Genomic DNA, 27,090 nt, shown 5'->3' with positions numbered 1-27,090 from the left:
ATGTGGTGAACATTTGTATTTTTTCCACTCAGCTAACACCATTTGTTTTTATTCACCTAATTTCATCAAACTTTTAGGGCTGCATTGCAACTTTCCCCAGTCATATGTGCCTTTTGACAATACAACAGGACCCCGTTCTCTGTGGTGAGGATGTCACAATTAAAGGGCACGGACCGGGGACATGCTGGGTACTCGCAATTCAACCTGAGGCTGTTGTCTTCACTGATACAGGCAATACATTTTCCAAAATCCCATTTCTTCTTTGCTGAACAGGTGACTGAAAGTACAAGACAAACGAAAACGTATAATATCGCTTCATTTGGTTTGGTAAGTTAAAGGGACATTTCACTCATAAATGAAAGTTTGTCAGATGTTTTAGACTTCAAAAGTATGCTAATGTGGAGATACAGTACATATGTCAACACCCCAGCCATCTGTTCTGTGCATCAATATATATGCCTCAGTCCCAAAAGAATGGAAAGATGAACACCATCTAATTCCATGGTTTTATTCAGTGCTTATATATTTTCCATTAATTTATGGTGGAGGTATATACCTGGATCTACACTCAACCATTGTCGAGGGACATGGTTTTATCTTGACATTAGACTACTTTGGAGGTCTGAAAACGTCTGACAAACTTTGATTTGAAAGTGTAATATCCCTTTAAGTGAATGTACCATAAATAGTCCTTCATCAAGTTACTTGTGATAGTGTGCATTTGAAAGCCTGACATTTCTAATAGCCCCCACCCACACAGGTATAAATGTGATGCAAAGAGATAAAGTATGTATGTATCTTTATATGAAATAATGTCTTTTTATGAATTTAAGAAAAACGTGAGACAAAGTCCAACATGCATCTAGCGAGGTAATTCAATCAGTGGACAGATTGGATTAGAGGGATTCTCCTGATTTATGAGCTTTTGTGTGTGCAGCCCTGATCTGGAGCTTGCTAGCTTACTCACCCAGAAACAGGAAGAGAAGTGTTGTGGAAGAGGAACATGTTTCCGACACCCCAGTGTCGCTCTGTGGGAGATAAAACACACTGGTTCTGTGTTCAAAAATCCTTAATAAACCTCCCATTTGCATTCTAGTTGTACTGGTGCATGTTTTGTTATTGAAAAGTGGAAACCCCACACCCTTGAGCCTGCTACATTGTGTTAATCTTTTTGTAGGCAGTGGTGTTCTTTAAACCCTTGAGCCTGRTACATTGCGTTAATCTTTTTGTAGGCAGTGGTGTTCTTTAAACCCTTGAGCCTGCTACATTGCGTTAATCTTTTTGTAGGCAGTGGTGTTCTTTAAATGAATGTATTTATATTTTGAGAAGGCAACTACATTTTGAAAATAGATTTACTGTTTTGTCTTGTGGACTTGAAAATCAACCGCATTGTTCCAAAAAATCTCGAGCTTTTGGTTAGAATACAGTTGATTTCCTTCTACCCTTAAAATCAGTAACCACTGAATTGGGTGTGATATTTGTATCCATTGATCTTGAAATCGTCCAAGAATTCCTGCCATTGTTTATCTAATTGGGATTGAATAGACAGGAAGTCACGAGACACTAGAAACTGTAAAATATGTTGTTAAAAAACTACCAGAGCTGGGAAGCGTGTTGGCAGTAAATATCTCCATGGTTTTCCCCCATTTTAGGATTTACAAATGGAAATAGATATCCATGAGTTGTATTTATTACCTGTACAGCATCTCTGAAAAGCATGTTTCCCATAATATTATGATGCCAAAGAGTACGTTTGAACATTTTGTATTGTCTTGAATTTGGCTGGAGTGTTTCCAAGAGGTCCTCCATTCAGCCGGTTTAAATCCATGCTATATTTCAGGTGGGAAATGTATTGTCTTACCGTTGTCACTGACTGTATTTCAGGGTTGTCTTCGATGTTCTAGCTTCAGCAATGCAATACGTACAGTATATTGTAATATAAGAGCCCAGATATCTGAGAGTTGTAGGCTGGGCAGGGCACAAATGAAGAGAGCAAGAGGAAGAATGAGTTGGAAGGGGGTTTAAAGAGCTACTGTCCAATCAAGTGGGCTTCTTATCTTCTCTGAGCAAAAAACAGGATGTATTGACATCTGAAGTAGAGTGTGATTGAATACTCTCTTGATATCAGATCAATATGTACACTTGTCAACCCATAACAAGGACGTCTTTCATTTCCCGTTGCTAAGTCATAAGTCTTGCTGCTCTTCAAAAGTAATGTTTTTCACAGCATACTCATATGTTTATAATTCTCATGTTTTGATATTTGTTAATATACTGTATTTAGTGAGCTATGCTGTCAACAACAGCGCTCTATAGTATCTGTTATCTAAATTGTTCTGTTACTCTTAATCTAAATGGATTTGTGAGATGTTTTCGACTACTGCTTTGTCCACACAATTATCTTAATACGTTATTGTCATAATGCATTAGGAGATATTCATAATGGAGATTAAAGCCAGGACTCATTATGGGTATGATCAGGACAGGACACATCCCCTTGTAAATTGTTTGTTTTTTGGATTTAGAGTGGATTTCCTGGAAACCATTCCCTGATGAGAAATAAAAGAGAACCACGCCTTGATTATTACTACAGGGGGCCCATGATGATTACAGATGGAGGAAGAAAAAAGCTGAGAACCAAAAGCTTTGAGCAAAATTGAGAGAACATTTGCACACCTTCGTACAGTTGGCAACACCGATTAACAGCACGTTGCAGCTTAACAAATACAATCATTTGTTCCAGAAGGTATAGTTTTTTTGCCCTTTGATGTGGTCTAGAACAGTGCTTCGCAACCTTTTTTTGTTTATTGTACCCCCAATCACATATTGCTCTGCTCATAAGTCTTCCCAAGTACCCCCTGGGGATAGGCCATGTACCCCTATGGGTACTAGTACCCCAGGAGGAGATACACTGTATTACATAAAGCCTTTCAATATTCACCTTGTCTTCTGAGCCTACACCTTGGAACTCATTTCTTGCCACAGTGTGACAAAACTTTCTGGGAAAAATGCTCAAGAATAGAGTTTTACTAAAAAAACTTTTATTCCAGTTAAATAGTTTACTTTAGTGCTTGAAGGATGTCTCAGCGGTTGCAGGTGTGACCTCTGTGAATGTAATTGTCTTCTTGCATCTGCAGAGGGGCATATACAATGATAGATAGATATATGTAAGGAATGAGCGCTTTTAACTGAACAGCATTTAGGAAAACGAAATGAAGGAATATTGACTCAGTTCAATAAAATAATTTAAATTACATGTATAGAGTATACATGTATAGTATATGGGTCAGTTATAAAAAATGACCAATAATTTGAGATTTAAAACAGCTCATTGGTTTCCAACTTGCAAGGGAGACATGTTCTTTCTCAACCTGGTCACCTGAATAGAGCCATACGACACATCAGTCTCAGTAAATGAACACAAGTTAGCCAAATGTTACTAAAAATAAGAGGGAAAATACTTTTTGGGGAAGGTTAGACATAAACTTGCATGGCTGGTTGTAGATCTTGACCACCGTTGGCTTTAGATTCTGTACTGGGAGCTCCTGTATGATGTCCAGGGTGTGGTTGAAAGTTAGGAATAGTGATGGGTACTTTTGGGAGAAAAAAACATTGGGCACAATTATTTAAACGCTCTAATCAGAAGTGTAATTTCAGCTTTGCTGACTGAAGGACATTCTACACAAATAATAGAGTAGGGATATTGAGAGGACAGACGCTGGGAGACAAGAAGCAAGTACAGGGAGTGAAAATGTAATGAATAATGGACATGAAACAAAAGAAGGACAGCGTCTGACAAGGGAAACATAACAACAATAATCCTGACACAGGGATGAAACCGAGGAATAGACAGATATAGGGTAGGGAATCAAAAACGTGCAGGAGTCCAGGTGAGTCCAATGAAGCGCTGATGCGCGTAATGATGGTAACACGCGTGTGTAATGATGGGCCGCCTGGCACCCTCGAGCACCAGAGAGGGGGAGAGGGAGCAGGCGTGACAGTATCCCCCCCTCTAGGGGCGCCACCCGGCGTCTCACCTGGGCAAGCCTGACGAGCCGGCCGAGGCGTGGGAGCCCCGACGAGCTGGCCGAGGCGTGGGAGCCCGACGAGCCGGCTGAGGCATGACGTGGGGTGGGAGTCTGCCGAGGCAAGGAAAACGTGAAGGAGTCCAGGTAAGTCCAATGAAGCGCTGATGCGCGTAACTATGGTGACAGGTATGCGTAATGATGGGCCACCTGGCGCCCTCGAGCCCCAGAGAGGGGGAGCGGGAGCAGGCATGACAGTATCCCCCCTCTAGGGGCGCCACCTGGCGTCCCACCTGGGTAAGCCTGACGGGCCGGCGGAGGCATGGGAGCCGGATGAGCCGGCTAAAGCATGGGAGCCCGACGAGCCGGCTGGGGCGTGGGAGCCCGACGAGCCGGATGAGGCGTGGGAGCCCGACGAGCCGGATGAGGCGTGGGAGCCCGACGAGCCGGATGAGGCGTGGGAGCCCGACGAGCCGGATGAGGCGTGGGAGCCCGATGAGCCGGCTGAGGCATGACGTGGGGTGGGAGCCTGCCGAGCTAACCAAGGCAAGGAAACCACTGAAGCCAGCTGAGGTACCACCGGTTCTTTCGGCAGCGGCACCCGGACCCGACGTCACCAACCAAAACAAAAAACAAAACTCCCTGATGCTTCCAATATTGATGTCAGAATTCTGAGAGGACAGACGCTGGGAGACGAGAAGCAAGTACAGGGAGTGATCATTTGAATGAATAATGGACATGAAACGAAACAAGGACAGCGTCTGGACAAGGGAAACATAACAACAATAATCGTGACACAGGAATGAAACTGAGGAATAGACAGATATAGGGGAGGCAATCAAAAACTCAGCAAAAAAAGAAACATCCTCTCACTGTCAACTGCGTTTATTTTCAGCAAACTTAACATGTGTGTGTAAATATTTGTATGAACATAAGATTCAACAACTGAGACATAAACTGAAGAAGTTCCACAGACATGTGACTAACAGAAATTGAATAATGTGTCCCTGAACAAAGGGGGGGTCAAAATCAAAAGTAACAGTCAGTATCTGGTGTGGCCACCAGCTGCATTAAGTACTGCAGTGCATCTCCTCATGGACTGCACCAGATTTGCCAGTTCTTGCTCTGAGATGTTACCCCACTCTTCCACCAAGGCACCTGCAAGTTCCCAGACATTTTTCGGGGGAATGGCTCTAGCCCTCACCCTCCGATCCAACAGATCCCAGACGTGCTCAATGGGATTGAGATCCGGGCTCTTCGCTGCCCATGGCAGAACACTGACATTCCTGTCTTGCAGGAAATCACGCACAGAACGAGCAGTATGGCTGGTGGCATTGTCATGCTGGAGGCTCATGTCAGGATGAGCCTGCAGGAAGGGTACCACATGAGGGAGGAGGATGTCTTACAGGTAACACACAGCGTTGAGATTGCCTGCAATGACAACAAGCTCAGTCCGATGATGCTGTGACACACCGCCCCAGACCATGACGGACCACTCACCTCCAAATCGATCCCGCTCCAGAGTACAGGCCTCGGTGTAACGCTCATTCCTTCGACGATAAACGTGAATTCGACCATCACCACTGGTGAGACAAAACCGCGACTCGTCAGTGAAGAGCACTTTTAGCCAGTCTTGTCTGGTCCAGCGACGGTGGGTTTGTGCCCATAGGCGACATTGTTGCCGGTGATGTCTGGTGAGGACTTGCCTTACAACAGGCCTACAAGCCCTCAGTCCAGTCTCTCTTAGTCTATTGCGGACAGTCTGAGCACTGATGGAGGGACTGTGCGTTTCTGGTGTAACTCGGGCAGTTGTTGTTGCCATCCTGTACCTGTGCCGCAGGTGTGATGTTCGGATGTACCGATCCTGTGCAGGTGTTGTTACACGTGGTCTGCCACTGCGAGGACGATCAGCTGTCCGTCCTTTCTCCCTGTAGCGCTGTCTTAGGTGTCTCACAGTACAGACATTGCAATTTATTGCCCTGGCCACATCTGCAGTCCTCATGCCTCCTTCCAGCATGCCCAAGGCACGTTCACGCAGATGAGCAAGGACCCTGGGCATCTTTCTTTTGGTGTTTTTCAGTAGAAAGCCAGTAGAAAGGCCTCTTTAGTGTCCTAAGTTTTCAGAACTGTGACCTTAATTGCCTCCCGTCTGTAAGCTGTTAGTGTCTTAATGACCGTTCCACAGGTGCATGTTCATTAATTGTTTATGGTTCATTGAACAAGCACGGGAAACAGTGTTTAAACCCTTTACAATGAATATCGGTGAAGTTATTTGGATATTTACGAATTATCTTTGAAGACAGGGTCCTGAAAAAGGGACATTTCTTTTTTTGCAGAGTTTACATGGAAAAAGGTCACAGGTAACACTATAAATGTATGTTATCACAAAAGAATCACCCTCCACAAAGAGCCTGGGTCTGGGACAAACCCAGACAGCATTTTCAAATCCACTATAATCATATTGGGGGTCAGCTCCTTTCCATGATATCTGTGAAAACAAAGTTTGATTTTGACAAGTGCTTGTAATAATCAAATTAATGAATACTAAAAAGACCAGATATGTTTTTTTACTGCTACTGATCCAAGCTTAGGTAGAAATTAGAAGTGAAGTAACCTATATATAGGTATAATGAAACCAAGTCATTTGAGTCAATTCCAAAATAAAATTTTGGATTGTCATTAATGACCTGATTGAAATAATACACTGATTGAAAGAATGCTTCTGTGAATGCAAATCTGTCATACATTCTTACTGAGACTGGAATTTCAGCGCGACTCTGTGTCTCAAAGAGTTACTGTTGCAGTCCACCTCTGGCTTCACCTGGATACTGAGCTTTGTGCTGTCAGTAGGAGTAGGGATGTTGTAGTGGAGCGCCACCTGAGAAAGAGGGAAGAACAAGCCAGGGAAACCATTTTGCCCCAAAATAAACATTTTAAAAGATAGAAAAAATAAACACTTCAAACTAAATATCAAGCCAGACAAAGCTTCTTAAATGTTTGAACTTCACAGTAATATATAAAACTGTATTTTACACCATAGGATTGGTAGGAGATATGTGTTTTTACTAACCTGCATTGCCCTTCCACGATGTACTTCCCTTCTGTGTACTGCAGCGCCCTCTCCTGGTAGAGACGCTTGTTGTTTTGGTTCACTTCGAAGATGTGCTGTGCCCCACTGGGAGACTGTACTGTGACTGTGCTGTAACCCTCTCTACTGTACACCCTGGTGGAGTAGAAAGCCAGGGCCTGGAGGGCCACCACTGTGTCCTAAACACACACACCAACAGACCACAGACAAATATGTTCAAAATGAATGAAAATACTCCATTTACAGAAAGGGTAGATTTTTACATTGATCTGTTACTAGAGTGACTATTTCCCTTTTCCATCCATTATGGTTTCTTGCCTCCATTTCAGTGGAAGTTAGTCTCAACAGGCTTGACATGACAAGAAGCACATACATGCCTGTGGTCTGGTAAATGTCAAGGTAATAATGCCTCACTACTTGTGCACGGCACAGGGTGCCATTTCGGAACAGAGGTGTTTAAGAAATACACATGTGTGAAGAAGAAGTCTCCGTAGGTGTTCTGCTGTCTCACCAGCCACCTGACGATGCGGGAGGCGTAGCCCAGGTCAGTGGTAGACAGAGGGGAGGCACTGAGGGAAGCCAGCAGAACATAGGAGCTGATCTCCACCGCAGAACATCAGGAGCTGATCTCCACCGCCAGGGAGGCTGAGACACACACACACACACCATAGAATCTTATTCATCATTATACAGACTGTAAAGTTCTTCTCTGACCTACCCAATTCATTTTATGACAGACACCGGAGTTCAAATAGTATTTTTGTTCTTTAAAATACTTTTGCCAGACGTGTGGATGGTTTGCACATTTGGGATTACTCCATTGGCTCCATTGCCCAGGTAAGCTTAATCAAGGCAAGACACCACAAACAGATCTTGGACTATGACATGTCTCACCTTCTTGTAATGCGATCGTGTCCAGGTGCTGCAGAAGCTGGGCCCGGGTCTCCATGTCCCCTGCCAGGGTAAAGGTGTAGGCCAGCAGAGCAGTAGTGTAAGTGTTGGACAAATCACTGGTGGAGTTCCTCAGGCAAGACAAGCTGCTGTACACAACAGGGTCCTGGAGCACAAAATAACAGAGCAGCACATTAAGAGACATGTTAGCCTGGTCCCAGATCTGTTTGTTCTGGCAAGGTAATACAAACAGATCTGGGACCAGGCTAGACACATTCATGCTGGAGCACTTTAAGTTTTTTAGTTTACATTAGCAAAACTAAACTGACTATCAGTTTTAACAGCACAGTACCATTCCGATCTGCTTACAGTAACAGCTATTTCTATGCTTGTTCATAGGCTACTTTCTGAGAAAAAATACTTTCACTGTGAATTAAATGAATACACAACTCACTACATTTTAGAATKWCTAAATGACAGTTGACATAKGATGTATACAACAGACTTCATACAGGAGTTTAAACCAGTTTCCTGTAAATGGACGTTGTTGAAGTGAGAAACAATGGTTATGTGGAGATGCTACGTACCGACACTGACATGTTGAGCTCCAGCATTGAAGACGTGATGTAGGCCGTCAGTGTGACTTCATCTGTCACCCCACCCTACAAAACAATATGTTTAAATAATAAAATATATCCATGAAACTGTATCTAGACTGATACAATTCTGTAGAAATCATCATTCCCAACTGTATGGCTGGTCTGACGAGACGTAAAACGACATCTTCTTCCATCTTCTATCAGTTTATTATCAATATAAATACCTTCATTCTGTTGTTAAAGAGTTRCCCCAATCTGACYAAACAGCCATGTTTGCCTTGTTGACGTTCCAACCAAGTCTTGGATTGCTCCATCGTTGCCGGGTCAACATAGATGAAAGACTGGGCTTTGCCAAAGGATCTCAAAACAAAAGTAGTCAGTCTGAGAAAAGAGAACTTGATTTGACTGTCCCGTCATAATACCCACATAAGGTTGTCATAAACATGATTTAGAGCTTGACATTACTTGCAATGATTGCTCATGTTAACATATGACACATCCACATCCATGCCACAGACAATACCATTTGATTGGTTAATACTTCCTTGAAACAGACATAATTATGTGTTAACCAGTAAGTGAAAAAAACAATACTCACCCGGTGTTCCCCGAGCCTTGTAGGAAATAGGTAAGGTTMGGTAGGAAACTTTCTAAATGTAATCCGTTACAGTTACTAGTTACCTGTCCAAAATTGTCATCAGTAACGTACATTTTGGATGACCAAACATTTCAGATTACTTTCCATTTAAGAGGCATTAGAAGAAGAAAAAAAAGGATCCATCAAACGCATTTGGTGTCATCATATTGGTCCAGTGGCATTTATTCATGGGTGCCAATGGAAGCCAGGTTTCCCCAAAAAATTGACCAAAAAATAAAAAATACATACAAAACGTACCTTTGATCTCTCCGTGCTTCATAATGTTCTCTCAATTTGCAAGAGGCTGAATGTATCTCACCAGAGAAAGCATCCAAGCGAGCTAAACAGCCCCCCTTTATGTGTATATAGCCTATCTGATGCTGTCTGGTCAAAAAGAGTATGACATTGTTGCCACCTGTAGCATTGAATGCAATGTAAGTCAGCGAGCATCTGGCCTCCCTTGATATATTTTTAAATAAAATAACAGCCAATCAGCGTTGAACTAAACTGAGTGAGCTCAACTGTGAATGGTCCTGGCGCACCAAAAGAAGTGTCAAGGGAAGCCAGTTTGGATTTGGCTTCACACCAATCACACCAACTACAACAAAACAAAGGAGCTGATCGTGGACTTCAGGAGACAGCAGAAGGAGCACACCCCCATCCCCATCGACGAGACTGCAGTGGAGAAGGTGAAAAGCTTCAAGTTCCTCGGCATACACATCACTGACGATATGAAATGGTTGACTCACACGCCTTTTCAACCTCAGGAGGCTGAAGAAATTTGGCTTGTCCCCTAAGACACGTACAAACTTTTAAAGATGCACCATTGAGAGTATCCTGTTGGACTGTATCCCCGCCTGGTACGTCAACTGCACTGCAACTTCAGGGCTCTCCAGAGGGTGGTGTGGTCTGCCCAACGCATCACCAGGGGCACATTTCCACATTTCCATCACCTGATGTCACAGGAAGGCCAAAAAGATCATCAAGGACATCAACCACCCGAGCCACGGCCTGTTCACCCCGTTGTCATCCAGAAGGTGAGGTCAGTACATGTACATCAAAGCTGGGACCAAAAGACTGAAAAACAGCTTCTATCTCAAGGCCATCAGACTGTTAAATAGCCATCACTAGTCGGCCTACACCCAGTACCCTGAACTGAACTTAGTCACTTATTTATGTGTCTTATTTTTGAATATATGTTCATATTTATATAGTTTTAAATGTTATGATTATTTATTTGTGTTTTCCGAATGTCTAAATAAAAATTACAGTTAATGCAGAATGGTGCTTTTTTGGGGGGCGGGGGAGGGGGCGCTGAAGGGGGGGTTCGCCCAGGGAGCCATACAAGCTAGAACCACCACTGCATGAGAGGATGGAAGTTCAATATGTAGGCTAATGTTAACTAGCTGACTCATTGTTAACCATGAAAGGAAGTTAGGATAGTGAGCAAGCGTTTTAGCCAGGTAGCCTAGGACAACAAAAACTAAAAGTGTGTACTGTATGACAGAGTGATAGACCGTTTAATCAACATGAAAGAGAGGGGGATGGCCTTGGGGTTTCACTACAAGTAGGGTGAGTCAACATGTTTTTTCTGCTTGCACAAACACATACACACAAATTAGAACTATGGACAGCCACATCATATTTAGCTTACGTTGATTGGACTAAATAGTTTTTGGTATATTTGATTTGTCACTGTATTAGATTAAGCATAGGTGATTTGATGATGTTGAAATGTTGAAGTTGAAATGGTGCTGGAATAGTGGCAGCAGTTCCTGTTTTCTTTGTGTTTTCTTTGTGTTTTCTTTCTCTAGAGAGTTGCAGTAACTCTGTGGTTCTAAATCAATAGTTGTTAACCAGTCTGAAAATGTCAGAAACATTAAATTGCTTGACCATGCTGTAGGTGATGTGACTGTTTGTTACATGCAATATGCTATGTGGACTTCACCGGACAGAGGTTGCTCTCCGGTTTTGTGATGAAACAAAGTTTTATTTATTCTGCCGCTGTCTTATTATTGTCTTGGCCTTAGGCCTATATATCACAGTGGCAAGGCATATGAACTAACAGGTTATAGAGCAAACAAGATAATTATCACAACACATCTGTTGTAATATGGCTTATTTTTCTGGCTTGGCTTCGCTGACTAGTGGGCAGACTCATTCAGGTGGAACAAACTTACATTTCTGCCTTTTTCAATGCTGAATTGAATTTCATTGATAAAAACAAAGGTGTCAATAGTGTTTTTTTTCTTCTTCGCAAACATCCTTTCTGAATTTAAAAGTAATCATCCAGTTTTTCAAAAGTATCTGTAATCTGATTACAATATTTTAGCTGGRAACGTACATGAAATCAGTTAGCCCCCAACCCTGGTGCCATTTTGGATGCAGCCTCAATATTCTATGATCAAATCAAATCAAATGTATTTATATAGCCCTTCTTACATCAGCTGATATCTCAAAGTACTGTACAGAAACCCAGCCTAAAACCCCAAACAGCAAGCAATACAGGTGTAGAAGCACGGTGGCTAGGAAAAACTCCCTAGAAAGGCCAAAACCTAGGAAGAAACCTAGAGAGGAACCAAAGCTGTTTGCTTTGAAATTCTAGGGACAATTAGGAGGCCTGCGTCTTGTGACCGTAGCGTACGTGTAGGTATGTACAGCAGGACCAAATCGGAAAGATAGGTAGGAGCAAGCCCATGTAATGCTTTGTAGGTTAGCAGTAAAACCTTGAAATCAACCCTTGCCTTAACAGGAACCAGTGTAGGGAGGCTAGCACTGGAGTAATATGATCAATTTCTTTGGTTCTAGTCAGGATTCTAGCAGCCGTATTTAGCACTAACTGAAGTTTATTTAGTGTTAATCCGGGTAGCCGGAAAGTAGAGCATTGCAGTAGTCTAACCTACAAGTAACAAAAGCATGGATTAATTTTTCTGCATCATTTTTGGACAGAAAGTTTCAGATTTTTGCAATGTTACGTAGATGGAAAAAAGCTGTCCTTGAAACAGTCTTGATATGTTCGTCAAAAGAGAGATCAGGGTCCAGAGAAACGCTGAGGTCCTTCACAGTTTTTTTTTTAGACGACTTTACAACCATCAAGATTAATTGTCAGATTCAACAGAAGATCTCTTTGTTTCTTGGGACCTAGAACAAGCATCTCTGTTTTGTCCGAGTTTAAAAGTAGAAAGTTTGCATCCACTTCCTTATGTCTGAAACACAGGCTTCTAGCGAGGGCAATTTTGGGGCTTCACCATGTTTCATTGAAATGTACAGCTGAGTGTCATCCGCATAGCAGTGAAAGTTAACATTATGTTTTCAAATGACATCCCCAAGAGGTAAAATATATAGTGAAAACAATAGTGGTCCTAAAACGGAACCTTGAGGAACACCGAAATGTACAGTTGATTTGTCAGAGGACAAACCATTCACAAGGACAAACTGATATCTTTCTGACAGATAAGATCTAAACCAGGCAAGAACTTGTCCGTGTAGACCAATTTGGGTTTCCAATCTCTCCAAAAGAATGTGGTGATCGATGGTATCAAAGGCAGCACTAAGGTCTAGGAGCACGAGGACAGATGCAGAGCCTCGGTCCGATGCCATTAAAAGGTAATTTACCACCTTCACAAGTGCAGTCTCAGTGCTATGATGGGGTCTAAAACCAGACTGAAGCATTTCGTATACATTGTTTGTCTTCAGGAAGGCAGTGAGTTGCTGCGCAACAGCTTTTAAATTTATTTTTGAGAGGAATGGAAGATTCGATATAGGCCGATATAGGATAGTTTTTTATATTTTCTGGGTCAAGGTTTGGCTTTTTCAAGAGAGGCTTTATTACTGCCACTTTTAGTGAGTTTGGTACACATCCGGTGGATAGAGAGCCGTTTATTATGTTCAACATAGGAGGGCCAAGCACAGGAAGCTGCTCTTTCAGTAGTTTAGTTGGAATAGGGTCCATGATCAAATGATTTCAGTGGGAAAACATCTGGAAGTCCCTACATGTYTTGGGTCAGTGATGCACTTGTTGATAAGACACCATGATGTCATCAAGGGGCGCAACTTTGGTTTTAGACGTGGGGGGTACATAATTCAAAATGTAGTAATTTATTTTAATACAGTTGAATAAACACTCCAAACAGCCTACCCGACCGCTCGGAGGCGTCCGCATGGTTCTATAGCACACCGTTGCCTCGTTTTGTATCACACTACATTGATAAAACACAATTTCAGAATGTGTGGGGGACATGTCCCCACCGTCCCCAATGGGGGACCAGTACGAAAAAAWGTATGTAAATGTATGCGCTCTACTGTAAGTCGCTCTGGATAAGATCCTCTGCTAAATGACTAAAATGTAGAAAGTTGAGCCTCTGATGCCATCTATAGTGTAGCTCTGTCATTTACATGATAGCAGGGTCGTAGTCACTGTGACGAAACGTTTTCAAAGGTTCTTCAATGGAAAACAAAAACAAAGGGCTCCTATTGGACAAATCCTGCCCTGTATGACCCATATTTTGAGGACCTCTCATACCACAAATGAGGAACTTGATGGCCTTGTCTCGGATGGGTGGGGTGAGCTGCTCTGTGTTCCTCAGGTACTCCAGGATGTAGATATTGGGTGCGAGGAGGGCCATATTCTGCTTTCCACACCCATACGGCATCAGCAACAGTCCATCCAGGTTCTTGAGGGCCCGACCCAAGATGTCACCAACAGGTAAACATGGGACTTCTGTAATACTGTCCTCTTTAGCGAACAGCAGCATTATCATTGGAGAAAGGTTGCTTTTCCCACCACAACTCCTATCTAAACTCCCCAAGCCTCTCTAAATAATACAATGGTTTATTTTACCCAGGACTGAGAGGGAAATTCCGTCAGATCCATCCACCACATTCTTGGGGAGTTGCAGTTCAATTCCACCTCCTCTGTCAGAGCTTCTGCTGTAGACATACAGATGATAAGATGAATGAAGAGTATCTGTAACGATAGTCATTTTCTTCCTCCTCCTCGGACGAGGAGAGGCGAGAAGGATCGGACCAATACGCAGAGTGGTTAGTTTCCATAGTGATTTAATAGATACAAAATAACAAAATAACTACCGTGACAGTCCCGTGTGGCGAAACACTGACACAAGAACAAACACCCACAAAACACACGTGAAACCCCGGCTGCCTAAGTATGATTCTCAATCAGGGACAACGATTGACAGCTGCCTCTGATTGAGAATCATACCAGGCCGAACACACAAAATCTCAACATAAAAATCACACATCGACAACCCACCCAACTCACGCCCTGACCATACTAAATAAATACAAAAACAAGGGAAAACAACAAGGGTCAGGAACGTGACAGTATCAGTTCAATCAAAGTGAACATTCGATGTGTCCTCTCTCCAGTACGTTCACAATCTCATTGTCACACACAGAATGGGACTGGACAGCTTCTGCAATAATGGACACATTCAAAACCCCTACACACACATTGACAGACAGAGTGCAGTACAGGTTACACAACATCCAAAATGGTGACAGAGTACACAACTCAGGCTGACATCCATTCTGCTGTTTGAACGGTTGAATGAAGACTGGTGATTTACCCAGGATAGAGGGTGCCATCGTCCAACTGAAGGTCTTTCGTCCATTGGCACACAAGCATGATGAGTACTGGACATCCTTCAAGGGTGTGAGAGTGTAGTCTAAGGAGTGAGCTGGAGTCACAGAAACCTGCCAAATAGTAACACTTGTAAGATAACATGGAAAACCCAAGACTGATACATTGGGTGTAAAAAATAAATACAAAATAAACACTGACTAGACAAACTGCAACAAAACAAAATACAAGAGTTTAAAAACAACTCAAGAAACAACTCAAGAAACGATCATGATGCAGTGTCGTACCATGATGCACTTGGACAGGTAGTTAAACACAGTGGCCTTCAGCCCAAAGTGCTCTCCACAGGTGATGGAGTAGGGCAGGTTGAGTTCCAGGAAGAAGGGCTGGAAGACAGTGAGCTCCACTGGAGGAGCCAGGCCGAAGCCGCCAGGAGCCAGGCAGAATGCTTCTGAAAGTGCACCCTTGTAGCTGTGTTCGCTAATATAGTCAAAATGTTGGCTTTGGGGTAACTTAGTCAATGGCCATGGGGTAAGTTGAGCCAACGGCCACCATACCCCATACAAATGCTGATTACATTTGGTCAGTTTTATGCATAATATGCATAGTATTTTTTGCAATGTGTCATGCATATGTAATCAAGATAGTGCATTTGTATTGAAAAAGAGCTGACATCATCATGCCCCACGTATACAAACGTAAAACAAAATAGTAATATACTATGCTATAAATACTATAGTATTCACTATAGTATTTTTACTGACTTTACTGTAGTATTCACTGTAGTGTTTCTGTAGTATACTGAAGTATTTACATTTAACTATAGAATAAATACTGTAGTAAACTAAAACCATAGTAATTAATGTAGTGTTTTTGCGGATTGTAGTATACTGTAATATATACAATGTTGTGTTTTTGCAGACTGTACTATACTAATTTACTGTAGTGTTTTTGCTTACATTACTGTCGTATATACTATAGTATTTTTGTTTTAGTATCTTTGACATACAAGTAGAGGCTTTCCCCTTCAGGAAACCTACTGAAGAAATACTGCAAAAGCACATTTTCAAGGTAGGTCTGGGGTCTGAACAGATCATTCAAAGCTTCAGCTCTTATTCATAACCTGTAAGGAACACAATGTATGGTATATACTTGGCCTATAGGTTTCTCACTTATGGGTGGCACAAATTGCGACATGGGGGAGGGGAATTGGCAGTGTATATGCTAATAAAATACTGTAGTATTTCCTATAGTTAAAAAAAGTGTTGTGTTTTGGTGGATTACTGTGTTTTTGTGGACATTACTATAGTATTTACTAGTGTTATTTTGCGGATAATATGACAGTATTCTACAACATTCTATATTAAGTACTTCACATGATTGAGGGAGACTACAGTGTGTAGTATAGTAATAGTATGTGTAGTATAGTATTCTCCAGTGTACTACAGAATTATATGTATGTACTATATTATTCTATAGTAAACCAAAGGTTTTTTTCATGTGGGGCAGCAAGTGATGAAAAAATTGCCTGAATGACACTGAAGAGGTACGTRGACAAAAAATAAAAACAAACATGTACCAGGGCGAAAGAGAGGCAACGAGAGATGAGCAGAGGTCCACATGGTCTTATCTGAGCTTGGTAAACATGTCAATATTTTTGCGGACCAGTTTCATGGGCTTAGTAGTCTCAAATAGTAGCCTCTACATTTGCTTTTTAGGCTCAAACAAGCTCCATGATATGAAAACTCTGGTCCACAGCACTGAGGCCACAGAGGGAGCCGGGCTGGGCCGAGAGCTGCAGGGTGTTCTCCTCCCCTGGAACTGCTTGTGAGGGTGAGAACTCCACCGACACCTGGTGCACATGACATACATAAGTGTACATTATACACCTTTATACAAGGAATGATATCTATGTGCATGGAAATACTTGACATCATTTATACCTTCCATAAAATGAACATAGTATGTTTGTGATGTGCAGAAGTCAGAGGGTATAACACACGAAGAAGCATGCCCACATATACACACACCTTGTGCCTGAAGCATTTCTCAGTGGGAAAGTTCATGCTGTGGGCGATGACAGTCTCACTGGGTAGCATACTGTACACAAGGACCTGTACCACAGGCGCCATCTCCGGAACCACTGCCAACTTCAAAGTAACTTCACCCCCAGTTGCTGTAACGCAAGAGCATGTCACTGTCATTGTCATCAAGCACCTTCCAGTAGGTTCATAATTACTTAATGAAACTCCCTCACCAGGACTCCAGTGCTGCACGGTAACCTTCATGTGTCTATGCTGAACTATCACCCCTCTGGATAAGGCCTGGAGGAGGGAAAGGGTAAAACACTTGTCCCGGTTATCCCATCAAGACCCAATCCAAAATCGACCCTTAGAGCTCCACCTTGCACTCTGATAGGCTAGGTGGAAGTTTCACCATATTGCTTATTATACCAATGGAATCTTCTCAGATCTCCACAAGAGCATGATAGACCCTAGAGGGTAGGGTCAAGGTGGTAATTTGGAATTGAGCATAAAGAATCTTTAGAGTCTCAGAGTCTTTCAAAACCTAGAAGGAATCATACTTACTATGAGGTTAATATTCTCTTTGGGCAMACTGGTTGTGTTGAGGGAGAAACTGGCAGTACCATGACTGTCCATTGGACTCCTCTCCAACCACAGACACATGATGATCATAGAGAAAGTGATGGATTACATTATATTAAAAAGACACAAAGTAGACTGACATTTCAGAGCTAGGTGTCTTGTTGAAGTGAACATAGTTTCTTCAGGAAAGCATACAGACCTCTATTGACTCTTTATGGCAGGGGGGTGTATAATCAGGAACTCCTTGTGGATTTTTCTCATCAATTCTTATTGGTATCAATACATTGTGCCCTAAGGGTTGGCACAACTCTACCTCTGCTTTACCAGGTACAGGCTGCCCATAAGCGTATCTGATTTTATTTCATAATAAAACACATAAAAAACATAAAACATCATACATTTCCTATAGAAAGTATATTATAAACCTCATAAGAGATATTATAAAGGCTCATACATGCATGTTTGTAATTCATTCATTATACCTGCAGGCTTTTAGTCAAGTGTTTTCAACAATGAATTTAGACCTGCATTCATAAAGACTCTCGGTGTGTGAGTGCTGATCTAGGATCAGTTTAAAATTTTGGATCACAATGAACAAGGTTACATGGACAGGGGGAGACCTGATCCTACAGTCTTATAAAAAAAGGTGCTTTCTAGAACCTAAAAGGGTTCTTCGGCTGTCCCCATATGAGAACCCTTTGAGAACCCTTTTTGTTCCAGGTAGAACCCTTTTGGGTTCTATGTAGAACCCTTTCCGCAGAGAGTTTTACATGGAACCCAAAAGCGTTCTCCTTTGGGGACAGCTGAAGAATCTTTTTGGAAACCTTTTTCCTAAGAGTGTAAGTCACCAATCCTTCACTGAGATGCTTTATGAATACAGGCCCAGCTGTTCACGTAAATCCTAAACGTGTCCCAAAGTCTCAGGGCCTCATAGGAACAGTTTATGACATTGAGCAGTTACATTGTAGGTCTTCAATTAGCATTTATCATTAGCACAGACCTGGGTTCAAATAAATGCATATTTAAGTATTTGTATTTAAATACACATTTTCTCTGTATTTTAGTATTTTCAAATAATATGTGCAAATTAACTACTTCTATTTGAACTATTTTCAAATACTAGTTTCCAAATACATTATTTCAAATATCCCTAGGACCAAACAGACCTGGGTGCAAATGCATGAAGTATTGAAATTGATTCGACATGAGTTGGAAAGGCATACAAAAAAAAAGTCTTTACAAGATCGCACAAGTTGACAGGGCATGTCAGAGCAAAATCCTAGTCATGAGGTCGAAGGAATTGTCCGTAGAGCTCTGTGATAGGATTTTTTCAGGGCCAGATCTGGGGAAGGGTACCAAAAAATGTCTGCAGCAAGAACACAGTGGCCTCCATCATTCTTAAATGGAAGAAGTTTGGAACCACCAAGATTCTTCCTAGAAATGGCCGCCCGGCCAAACTGAGCAATCGGGAGAGAAGGGCCTTGGTCAGGTAGGTGACCAAGAACTCGATGGTCACTCTGACAGAACTCCAGAGTTCCTCTATGGTGATGGTAGAACCTCCCAGAAGGACAACCATCTCTGCAGCACAACGCCAATCAGCCCTTTATGGTAGAGTGGCCAGACGGAAGCCCTTCCTCAGTAAAAAGGCACATGACAGCCCGCTTGGAGTTTGCCAAAGTTTGCCAAAAGGCACCTAAAGGACTCTCAGACCATGAGAAACAAAATTCTCTTGGCTGATGAAACCAAGATTGAACTGTTTTGCCTGAATGCCAAGCGTCACGTCTGGAGGGAACCTGGCACCATCCCTACGGTGAAGCATGGTGGTGGCAGCATCATACTGTGGGGATGTTTTTCAGTGGCAGGGACTGGGAGACTATTCAGGATCTCAGACTGGGGCGAAGTTCCACCTTCCAACAGGACAACAACCCTAAGCACACAGCCAAGACAATGCAGGAGTGGCTTCTGGACAAGTCTCTGAATGTCCTTGAGTGGCCCAGCCAGAGTGTAGGGGGTGCGTACTGGCGGCAGAGAAGACAGGCGCAGGAAAGCAAAAACTGATTTACAACGGCGCAGTTTAATAAACAAAAACCACCGTAAACACCACAATAAATCAATTGGGAAACAAAACCCGTTACACACCAGCATAACGTGCACAAGCACTACAATAAACAATTCCGGACAAGGACATTGAAACCAGGTGTGTGGGAAGACAAGACAAAACAAATGGAAAATGAAAGATGGATCGGCGATGGCTAGAAGACCGGTGACGTCGACCGCCGAACGCCGCCTGAACAAGGAGAGGGACCGACTTCGGTGGAAGTCGTGACAGTTCCCCCCCCCTTGACGTGCGGCTCCAGAAGCGCGCCGACACCGGCCTCGGGGACGACCCGGAATGCGAGGTTCAGGGCGATCCGGACGAAGACGGTGGAACTCCTGCAGCATTGAAGGGTCCAACACGTCCTCGACCGGAACCCAGCACCTTTCCTCCGGACCGTACCCCTCCCACTCCACGAGATACTGAAGGCCCGTCGCCTCGAATCCAGTATGGAGCAAACGGAGAACACTCTCCACAATGTCCAGAGGGGGCGGAGGAACCTCCCGCACCTCAGACTCCTGAAGCGGACCAGCCACCACCGGCCTGAGGAGAGACACATGGAACGAGGGGTTAATATGGTAATCTGGCGGAAGCTGTAACCTATAACCAACCTTGTTCACTCTCCTCAGGACTTTAAATGGCCCCACAATCCGCGGACCCAGCTTCCGGCAGGGCAGGCGGAGGGGCAGGTTTCGGGTCGAGAGCCAGACCCGGTCCCCCGGTGCGAACACCGGGGCCTCACTGCGGTGACGGTCTGCGTTCTCTTTTTGGCACAGCTTGGCCCGCTGAAGGTGAACACGGGCGGCTTCCCATGTCTCCTCCGCGTGCCTGAACCAGTCGTCCACCGCAGGAGCCTCGGTCTGACTCTGATGCCAAGGCGCCAGAACCGGCTGGTACCCCAGTACACACTGGAAGGGAGAGAGGTTAGTGGAGGAGTGGCGAAGCGAGTTCTGTGCCATCTCGGCCCAGGGCACGAACGCCGTCCACTCCCCCGGCCGGTCCTGGCAATAGGATCGCAGAAACCTGCCCACATCCTGGTTTACTTTCTCCACCTGCCCATTACTCTCGGGGTGAAACTGATCGAGACCCCCAGACGTTCCAGATGGCCCACCTTGCCTGGCGAGGGTTCAGTCTCCTCGCTGCCCGGATGTACTCCAGATTGCGGTGGTCAGTCCAGATGAGAAAAGGGTGTTTAGCCCCCTCAAGCCAATGTCTCCAAGCCTTCAAGGCCTTGACGACAGCCAACAGCTCCCGGTCCCCCACGTCATAGTTTCGCTCCGCCGTGCTGAGCTTTTTCGAGAAGAAGGCACAGGGGCGGAGCTTTGGTGGCGTACCCGAGCGCTGAGAGAGCACAGCTCCTATCCCAGCCTCGGATGCGTCCACCTCCACTATGAACGCCAAAGAGGGATCCGGATGGGCCAGCACGGGAGCCGAGGTAAACAGAGCCCTCAGGTGACTAAAAGCCCTGTCCGCCTCAGCTGACCACTGCAAACGTACCGGGCCCCCCTTCAGCAGTGAGGTAATGGGAGCCGCTACCTGACCAAAACCCCGGGTAATCCTCCGGTAGTAGTTGGCAAACCCTAAGAACCACTGCACCTCCTTTACCGTGGTGGGAGTCGGCCAATTAAGCATGGCTGAAATGCGGTCACTCTCCATCTCCACCCCTGAGGTGGAAATGCGATACCCTAGGAAGGAGAGGGACTGCTGGAAGAACAGGCATGTCTCAGCCTTGACGAACAGGTCATGCTCCAACAGGCGACCAAGCACCATGCGCACCAGAGACACAAGCTCGGCGCGTGTAGCGGAGTATATCAGAATGTCATCAATATACACTACTACACCCTGCCTGTGCAGGTCCCTGAAAATCTCATCRWCAAAGGCTTGGAAGACTGATAGCGCATTCATCAACCCGTACGGCATGGCGAGGTACTCATAGTGCCCTGAGGTGGTACTGAAAGCCGTCTTCCACTCGTCTCCCTCCCGGATACGCACCAGGTTGTAAGCACTCCTGAGATCTAGTTTGGTGAAGAAGCGCGCCCCGTGCATTGACTCAATCGCCGTGGCTATGAGCGGTAGCGGGTAACTATACCTCACCGTGATCTGGTTCAGACCCCGATAGTCAATACACGGGCGCAGACCTCCCTCCTTCTTCTTCACAAAAAAGAAACTCGAGGAGGCGGGTGAAGTGGAGGACCGAATGTACCCCTGATGCAGGGATTCGGAGACATATGTTTCCATAGCCTCCATCTCCGCCTGTGAGAGGGGATACAGGTGACTCCTGGGAAGTGCAGCGTCTACCAGGAGATTTATCGCACAAACGCCCCGCTGATGGGGTGGTAATTGAGTCGCCAACTTTTCGGAGAAGGCGAGAGCCAAATCGGCATATTCAGGGGGAATGCGCACGGTGGAGACCTGGTCTGGACTTTCCACCGTAGTAGCACCAACGGAAACCCCTAAACACCRCCCCGAGCACTCCTGCGACCACCCCGTGAGAGCCCTCTGTGGCCAAGAAACAGTGGGGTCATGACACGCTAGCCAGGGTATGCCTAGCACCACAGGAAACACAGGAGAGTCAATAAGGAAGAGACTAATTCTCTCCTTGTGACCCCCCTGCGTCACCATGCCCAGAGGAGCGGTGACCTCCCTAATCAACCCTGACCCTAATGGTCGACTATCTAAGGCGTGCACGGGGAAGTGCACAGCCACGGGAACAATGGGGATCCCTAAACTATGGGCGAACGATCTATCTATAKAATTCCCAGCCGCGCCTGAATCGACGAGTGCCTTATGCTGGGAATGCGGGGAAAACTCAGGAAAAGTGACATACACAAACATATGTGCAACAGAGGACTCTGGGTGAGAATGGTGCCGGCTCACCTGGGGTGATGCATGAGCGCCCTGCCTGCTGCCTCGATACCCAGAGGAACCAACCCGGCACCGACCGGCAGTGTGACCTCTGCGGCCACAGATAGTGCACGATATGGAACCTCCTCCGATCTCCCTGCGCACCGCCCCTCCCAGCTCCATGGGTATCGGAGAGGGGGTGCGAGGGGATGGAACCAACAGACCCCGATCTGAACGTCTGCGGATAGCCAGCAGGTTATCCAGCCGGATGGGCAGGTCCACCAGCTGCTCGAACGTGAGCGTGGTGTCTCTGCAGGCCAACTCCTGACGGACGTCCTCGCCCAGACTGCAGCGATAATGGTCGATCAGGGCCCTGTCATTCCATCCCGCGCCGGCAGCCAGGGTCCGAAACTCCAGGGCGAACTCCTGGGTGCTCCTCGTCCCCTGCCTCAGATGGAAGAGGCGCTCTCCTCAAACTGGTCCAACGCCGCATCTCCCTCTCTCCACACGGCGTTGGCCCACTCCAGGGCTTTCCCGGTGAGGCACGAGACGAGGGCGGACATCCTCTCACGGCCCGAAGGAGCCGGGTGGACGGTTGCCAGGTATAAGTCCAGCTGCAACAGGAACCCCTGGCAGTTCGCAGCCGTCCCATCATATTCCTGGGGAAGGGAGAGACGAATCCCACTGGGTCCAGGAGAAGGAGGGGCGTGTAGTGGAGACCCCGGTTGTGCTTGTGAAGGCGCTGGGAGAACTCCCTGTCTCTCCCAGCGGTACATTGTCTGGACAATGCAGCCCATGGCGGTGCCAAGATGGTGGAGCATTGCTGCGTGCTCCCGGACGCGCTCCTCCACCCCTTTACCCGGGGTACCTGCTCCTGCTGACTCCATAAGTTTGGTCCGGAATTCTGTAGGGGGTGCGTACTGGCGGCAGAGAAGTCAGGCGCAGGAGAGCAAAAACTGATTTACAACGGCACAGTTTAATAAACAAAAACCACCGTAAACAGAACAATAAATCWATGGGTAAACAAAACCGTTACACACCAGCATAACGTGCACAAGCACTTCAATAAACAATTCCGGACAAGGACATGGTGGAAACAGTGGGTTAAATACACAACATGTAATAATGGAATTGAAACCAGGTATGTGGGAAGACAAGACAAAACAAATGGAAAATTAAAGGTGGATCGGCGATGGTTAGAAGACCGGTGACGTCGACCGCCGAACGCCGCCCGAACAAGGAGAGGGACCGAGTTCGGTGGAAGTCGTGACACAGAGCCTGGACTTGAACCCGAGCGAACATCTCTGGAGAGACATGAAAATAGCTGTGCAGCGACGCTCCGTATCCAACCTGACAGAACCTGAGAGGATCTGCAGGGAAGAATGGGAGGGACTCGAAACTGTAAATGCTGCCAAAGGTGCTGAAACAAAGTACTGAGTAAAGGGTCTGAACACTTATATAAATGTGATATTTCAGGGGGGGGGGTTTTATTATAAATTTGCAAAAATGTCTAAAAACCTGTTTTTGCTATCTCATTATGAGGTTTTCTCAGTGGTGGAAAAAGTACCCAACTGTCATACTTGAGTAAAAGTAAAGATACCTTAATAGAAAATGACTAAAGTAAAAGTAAAAGTCACCCAGCAAAATTCTACTTCAGTAAAAGTCTAAAAGTATTTAGTTTAAAATATACTTAAGTTTAAAAAGTAAAAGTATGAATCATTTCAAATTCCTTAAATTAAGCAAACCAGATGGCACCATTTTATGAATTTATGGAAAGCAACATGCACACTACAACATTTAGACATAATTTACAAACATAGTATGTGTGTTTAGTGAGTCCGCTAGAACAGATGTAATACGGATGACCAGGGATGTTCAGTGAATAAGTGTGTGAATTGAACTATTTTCCTGTCCTGCTAAGCATTGAAAATGTAACTAGTACTTTTGGGTGTCATGGAAAATGTATGGAGTAAAAAGTACAGTATTTTCTTAAGGAATGTAGTGAAGTAAAAGTTAAAGTAGTCAAATATATAAAGAGTAAAGGAAAGTACAGATACCCCAAAAAACTACTTAAGTAGTACTTTAAAGTATTTTTACTTAAGTACTTACACCACTGTGTGTAGATATAGGAGGGAAAAATACTATTTAATCCATTTTAGAATAAGGCTGTAATGAAAAAAAATGTGGGAAAAGTCAAGGGGTCTGATTACTTTCCTGATTCGCTGTGCATTCCAATATTCATGTCACGCCCTGACCGTAGAGAGCTTTTTATGTCTCTATTTTGGTTTGGTCAGGGTGTGATTTGGGTGGGCATTCTATGTTAATTTTCTATGTTTTGTATTTCTTTGTTGTTTGGCCGGGTGTGGTTCTCAATCAGAGGCAGCTGTCTATCGTTGTCTCTGATTGAGAACCATACTTAGGTAGCTTTTCCCCACCGATGCTTTGTGGGTAGTTGTTTTCTGTTTTTGTGTCTTCACCAGACAGAACTGTTTCGTGTTGTTACATTTTGTTATTTTGTCTCAGTGTTCAGTTTAAAAAAAAATATAATCATGAACACTATCTGCAACGTTCTGAAGTTTGCTTGCTGAAGGTGGCCCATATGTGATCACATAAAGCTGATAGGGAGTCTTCTGGTAACTGCCATGTAGAAATMAATGATGACCTACAGTACCTAGCTGGTGGAGTCATTGTCTTATAATGTACTAGTATTTACAGTGAGTCATCATACATTGATAGACTAATAAGGGTCTTACCTGCAGTTCCACAATGTTGTACTGTGAAAGGAAAGACAAAAGACTGGTTAATGTTTTATGAATAACTCTCAAATTCCCCCCAAATTAAAAGAGTAGCAAAACTGTCAACTATAGGAACTAGGCAGATGCTTGGCTTTGTTTCTTAAATTAAACATAACATGTCGCTTTTGCAATAGATTAATTCAATCTCATGAAAAAACTCCTATACATTCCAATCTGACCTATATGAGTGGAAAACACCATGACTTGTGGCGAATGTTTGAGGACCTTGAAATCCACCCACGCAGMTTAACTTAGAGAACCTCTGCAGACATGTACAATATGTTTGCCCTGAGTGCTATGTGTCTCAACTGTTTGTGTAGCCTTATCATACACAGGCTACACAAACAGGCTAACTTTGCCCAATAGTTGTTTGAAACATTTCCCATTTCCAAAGCCTTATTATTCATGAAGTACAAATGAGATGTGTATGACGTGGTAGCTAGTTTAAAAGAAGATTTTACAGTATATTGTACATAATAATCCTTGTCCTTGTCTATGGGGCAGGAGCCCATCTCCTGTTTCTGTAGCTTGAGGCAGCCTGGACAGGACGCTCGTCTATCGCAGGGCATTAACCCCAACCCGTCACACAGTATTATGATGTTGTGATCCTTGTGATTCCTCTGCATCTGTCTTTTTGTTTGAAATCGTTGAGAAACCGTTCTAAAGGAAGACCAAATAAGTCATTGTTTTCAATATTCAATGTTTCACATTTTCAACACTCACCAGCTGATTGACAGGGCTAAAACTGGTATCCAAGGTGATGACTCTAAACTGCACTGTAAAAAGACAAAGAAAAGACAAAGACAAGCACTCAATGAGAGCTTTAGAAGCATAATTTTGAAGGATTTCCAGATACCAGGAATCGTTCAACTGGGATTTCTGGAAAAGCAGGGATTTTAGGGAAAGTTACCAGAATTTTGGAAGACAAACGTTTGACAGCTACTCTGGATAATATTTTACACTGTTGGTACTAAGGCCCCAATTCAATCAATTTCAGATAAAGAAAACTGCACTGCAAGTTTACTGAAACTATTTACACTATCGATACCCAATGATATGTCCAGGAGAGGAACACCTTACAACATGTGGTATGTTGGTTCAAACTCCAGTGTACATATCCTCAGTGAACCCGGTGGATTTTATCTTTATGATGTGCTGTTGCAGGTGTCTCTTAGGAGCAACATGTGATGACAGAGCAACCCATCATAGAAACATGATACCACCTAATTGTCCTGTTTCTTAGCAAGCAGACTAATTAAGTACGGGCTCTGTGTAAAATTACCTGTGTGTCCCGGGTTGTAGATTGGTTTATCTGTTTGGACAAATGTCATCAGACTGTAGGGTTTAATCATGACCTTTCTCTCCTCTGTCGATAGAAACGCTTCACCTCGAACCTCCACTTTAAACGTGTGCACTTCATCACTCTCCACGAGGGGCTTATCAGCAAGACAATGAAGCATTAACATAAGGTCCTGTGCGGCTCAGTTGGTGAGAACTAAAATTAAGAGACGCACCACAAATCTGAGAACTACAGTACAGTACTCTTTTTGAATGGTTCTGGATGTCGACCAGTGCTGGGCTGACCTGAAACTGAAAGCAGCGGTGAAACTCTTGGTCAGAACTCTCTTGAAGAAGTATTTTGTTCTGTCCATTGGCGATCAGAGATATGGTCATTACCAGGGTCTCGTTGGGCTGCAGAAGGCTGGCACAAAGCTTGACCTCCGAGCCTGCCTGGATTACTGCAGGAATGGCTACCATGATCTCCACACATGCGGAGATCATCCATTCACCCACACCGCGTCTCACAAAGACACTGCTGGTTGGAACCAAAAATCTCCAATTTGGACTCATCAAACTAAAGGACAGATTTCCATCGGTCTAATGTCCATTGCTGGTGTTTCTTGGCCC

The 27,090-nt window shown here is 44.3% G+C and overlaps 1 protein-coding gene across 1 annotated transcript; it reads right to left on the bottom strand.

Moving 5' to 3' along the window:
- Nucleotides 1–3,053: 3,053 nt before the first annotated feature.
- On the bottom strand, nt 3,054–26,940 carry LOC111949956 (alpha-1-inhibitor 3-like). Its single transcript, XM_070433992.1, has 28 exons — nt 26,767–26,940; nt 26,465–26,618; nt 25,906–25,958; nt 25,141–25,161; nt 22,934–23,307; nt 22,486–22,733; nt 21,228–21,432; nt 19,928–20,086; nt 19,758–19,881; nt 17,100–17,166; nt 16,873–17,018; nt 16,566–16,694; nt 15,130–15,477; nt 14,829–14,955; nt 14,607–14,702; nt 14,150–14,169; nt 13,636–14,054; nt 13,379–13,439; nt 9,202–9,329; nt 8,828–8,984; nt 8,592–8,666; nt 8,008–8,170; nt 7,583–7,728; nt 7,092–7,292; nt 6,779–6,903; nt 6,423–6,513; nt 3,462–3,593; nt 3,054–3,131 (listed from the first exon to the last, which is right to left on the bottom strand). The coding sequence occupies exons 1-28, from the start codon at nt 26,938–26,940 to the stop codon at nt 3,084–3,086; spliced, it is 4,191 nt and encodes a 1,396-aa protein (XP_070290093.1). The 3' UTR covers nt 3,054–3,083.
- Nucleotides 26,941–27,090: the final 150 nt, after the last annotated feature.

This window comes from Salvelinus sp. IW2-2015, linkage group LG22, assembly GCF_002910315.2.
Source record: "Salvelinus sp. IW2-2015 linkage group LG22, ASM291031v2, whole genome shotgun sequence".
Lineage (NCBI taxonomy): Eukaryota > Metazoa > Chordata > Actinopteri > Salmoniformes > Salmonidae > Salvelinus > Salvelinus sp. IW2-2015.
This window is presented reverse-complemented; position numbering and strand designations above follow the sequence as displayed.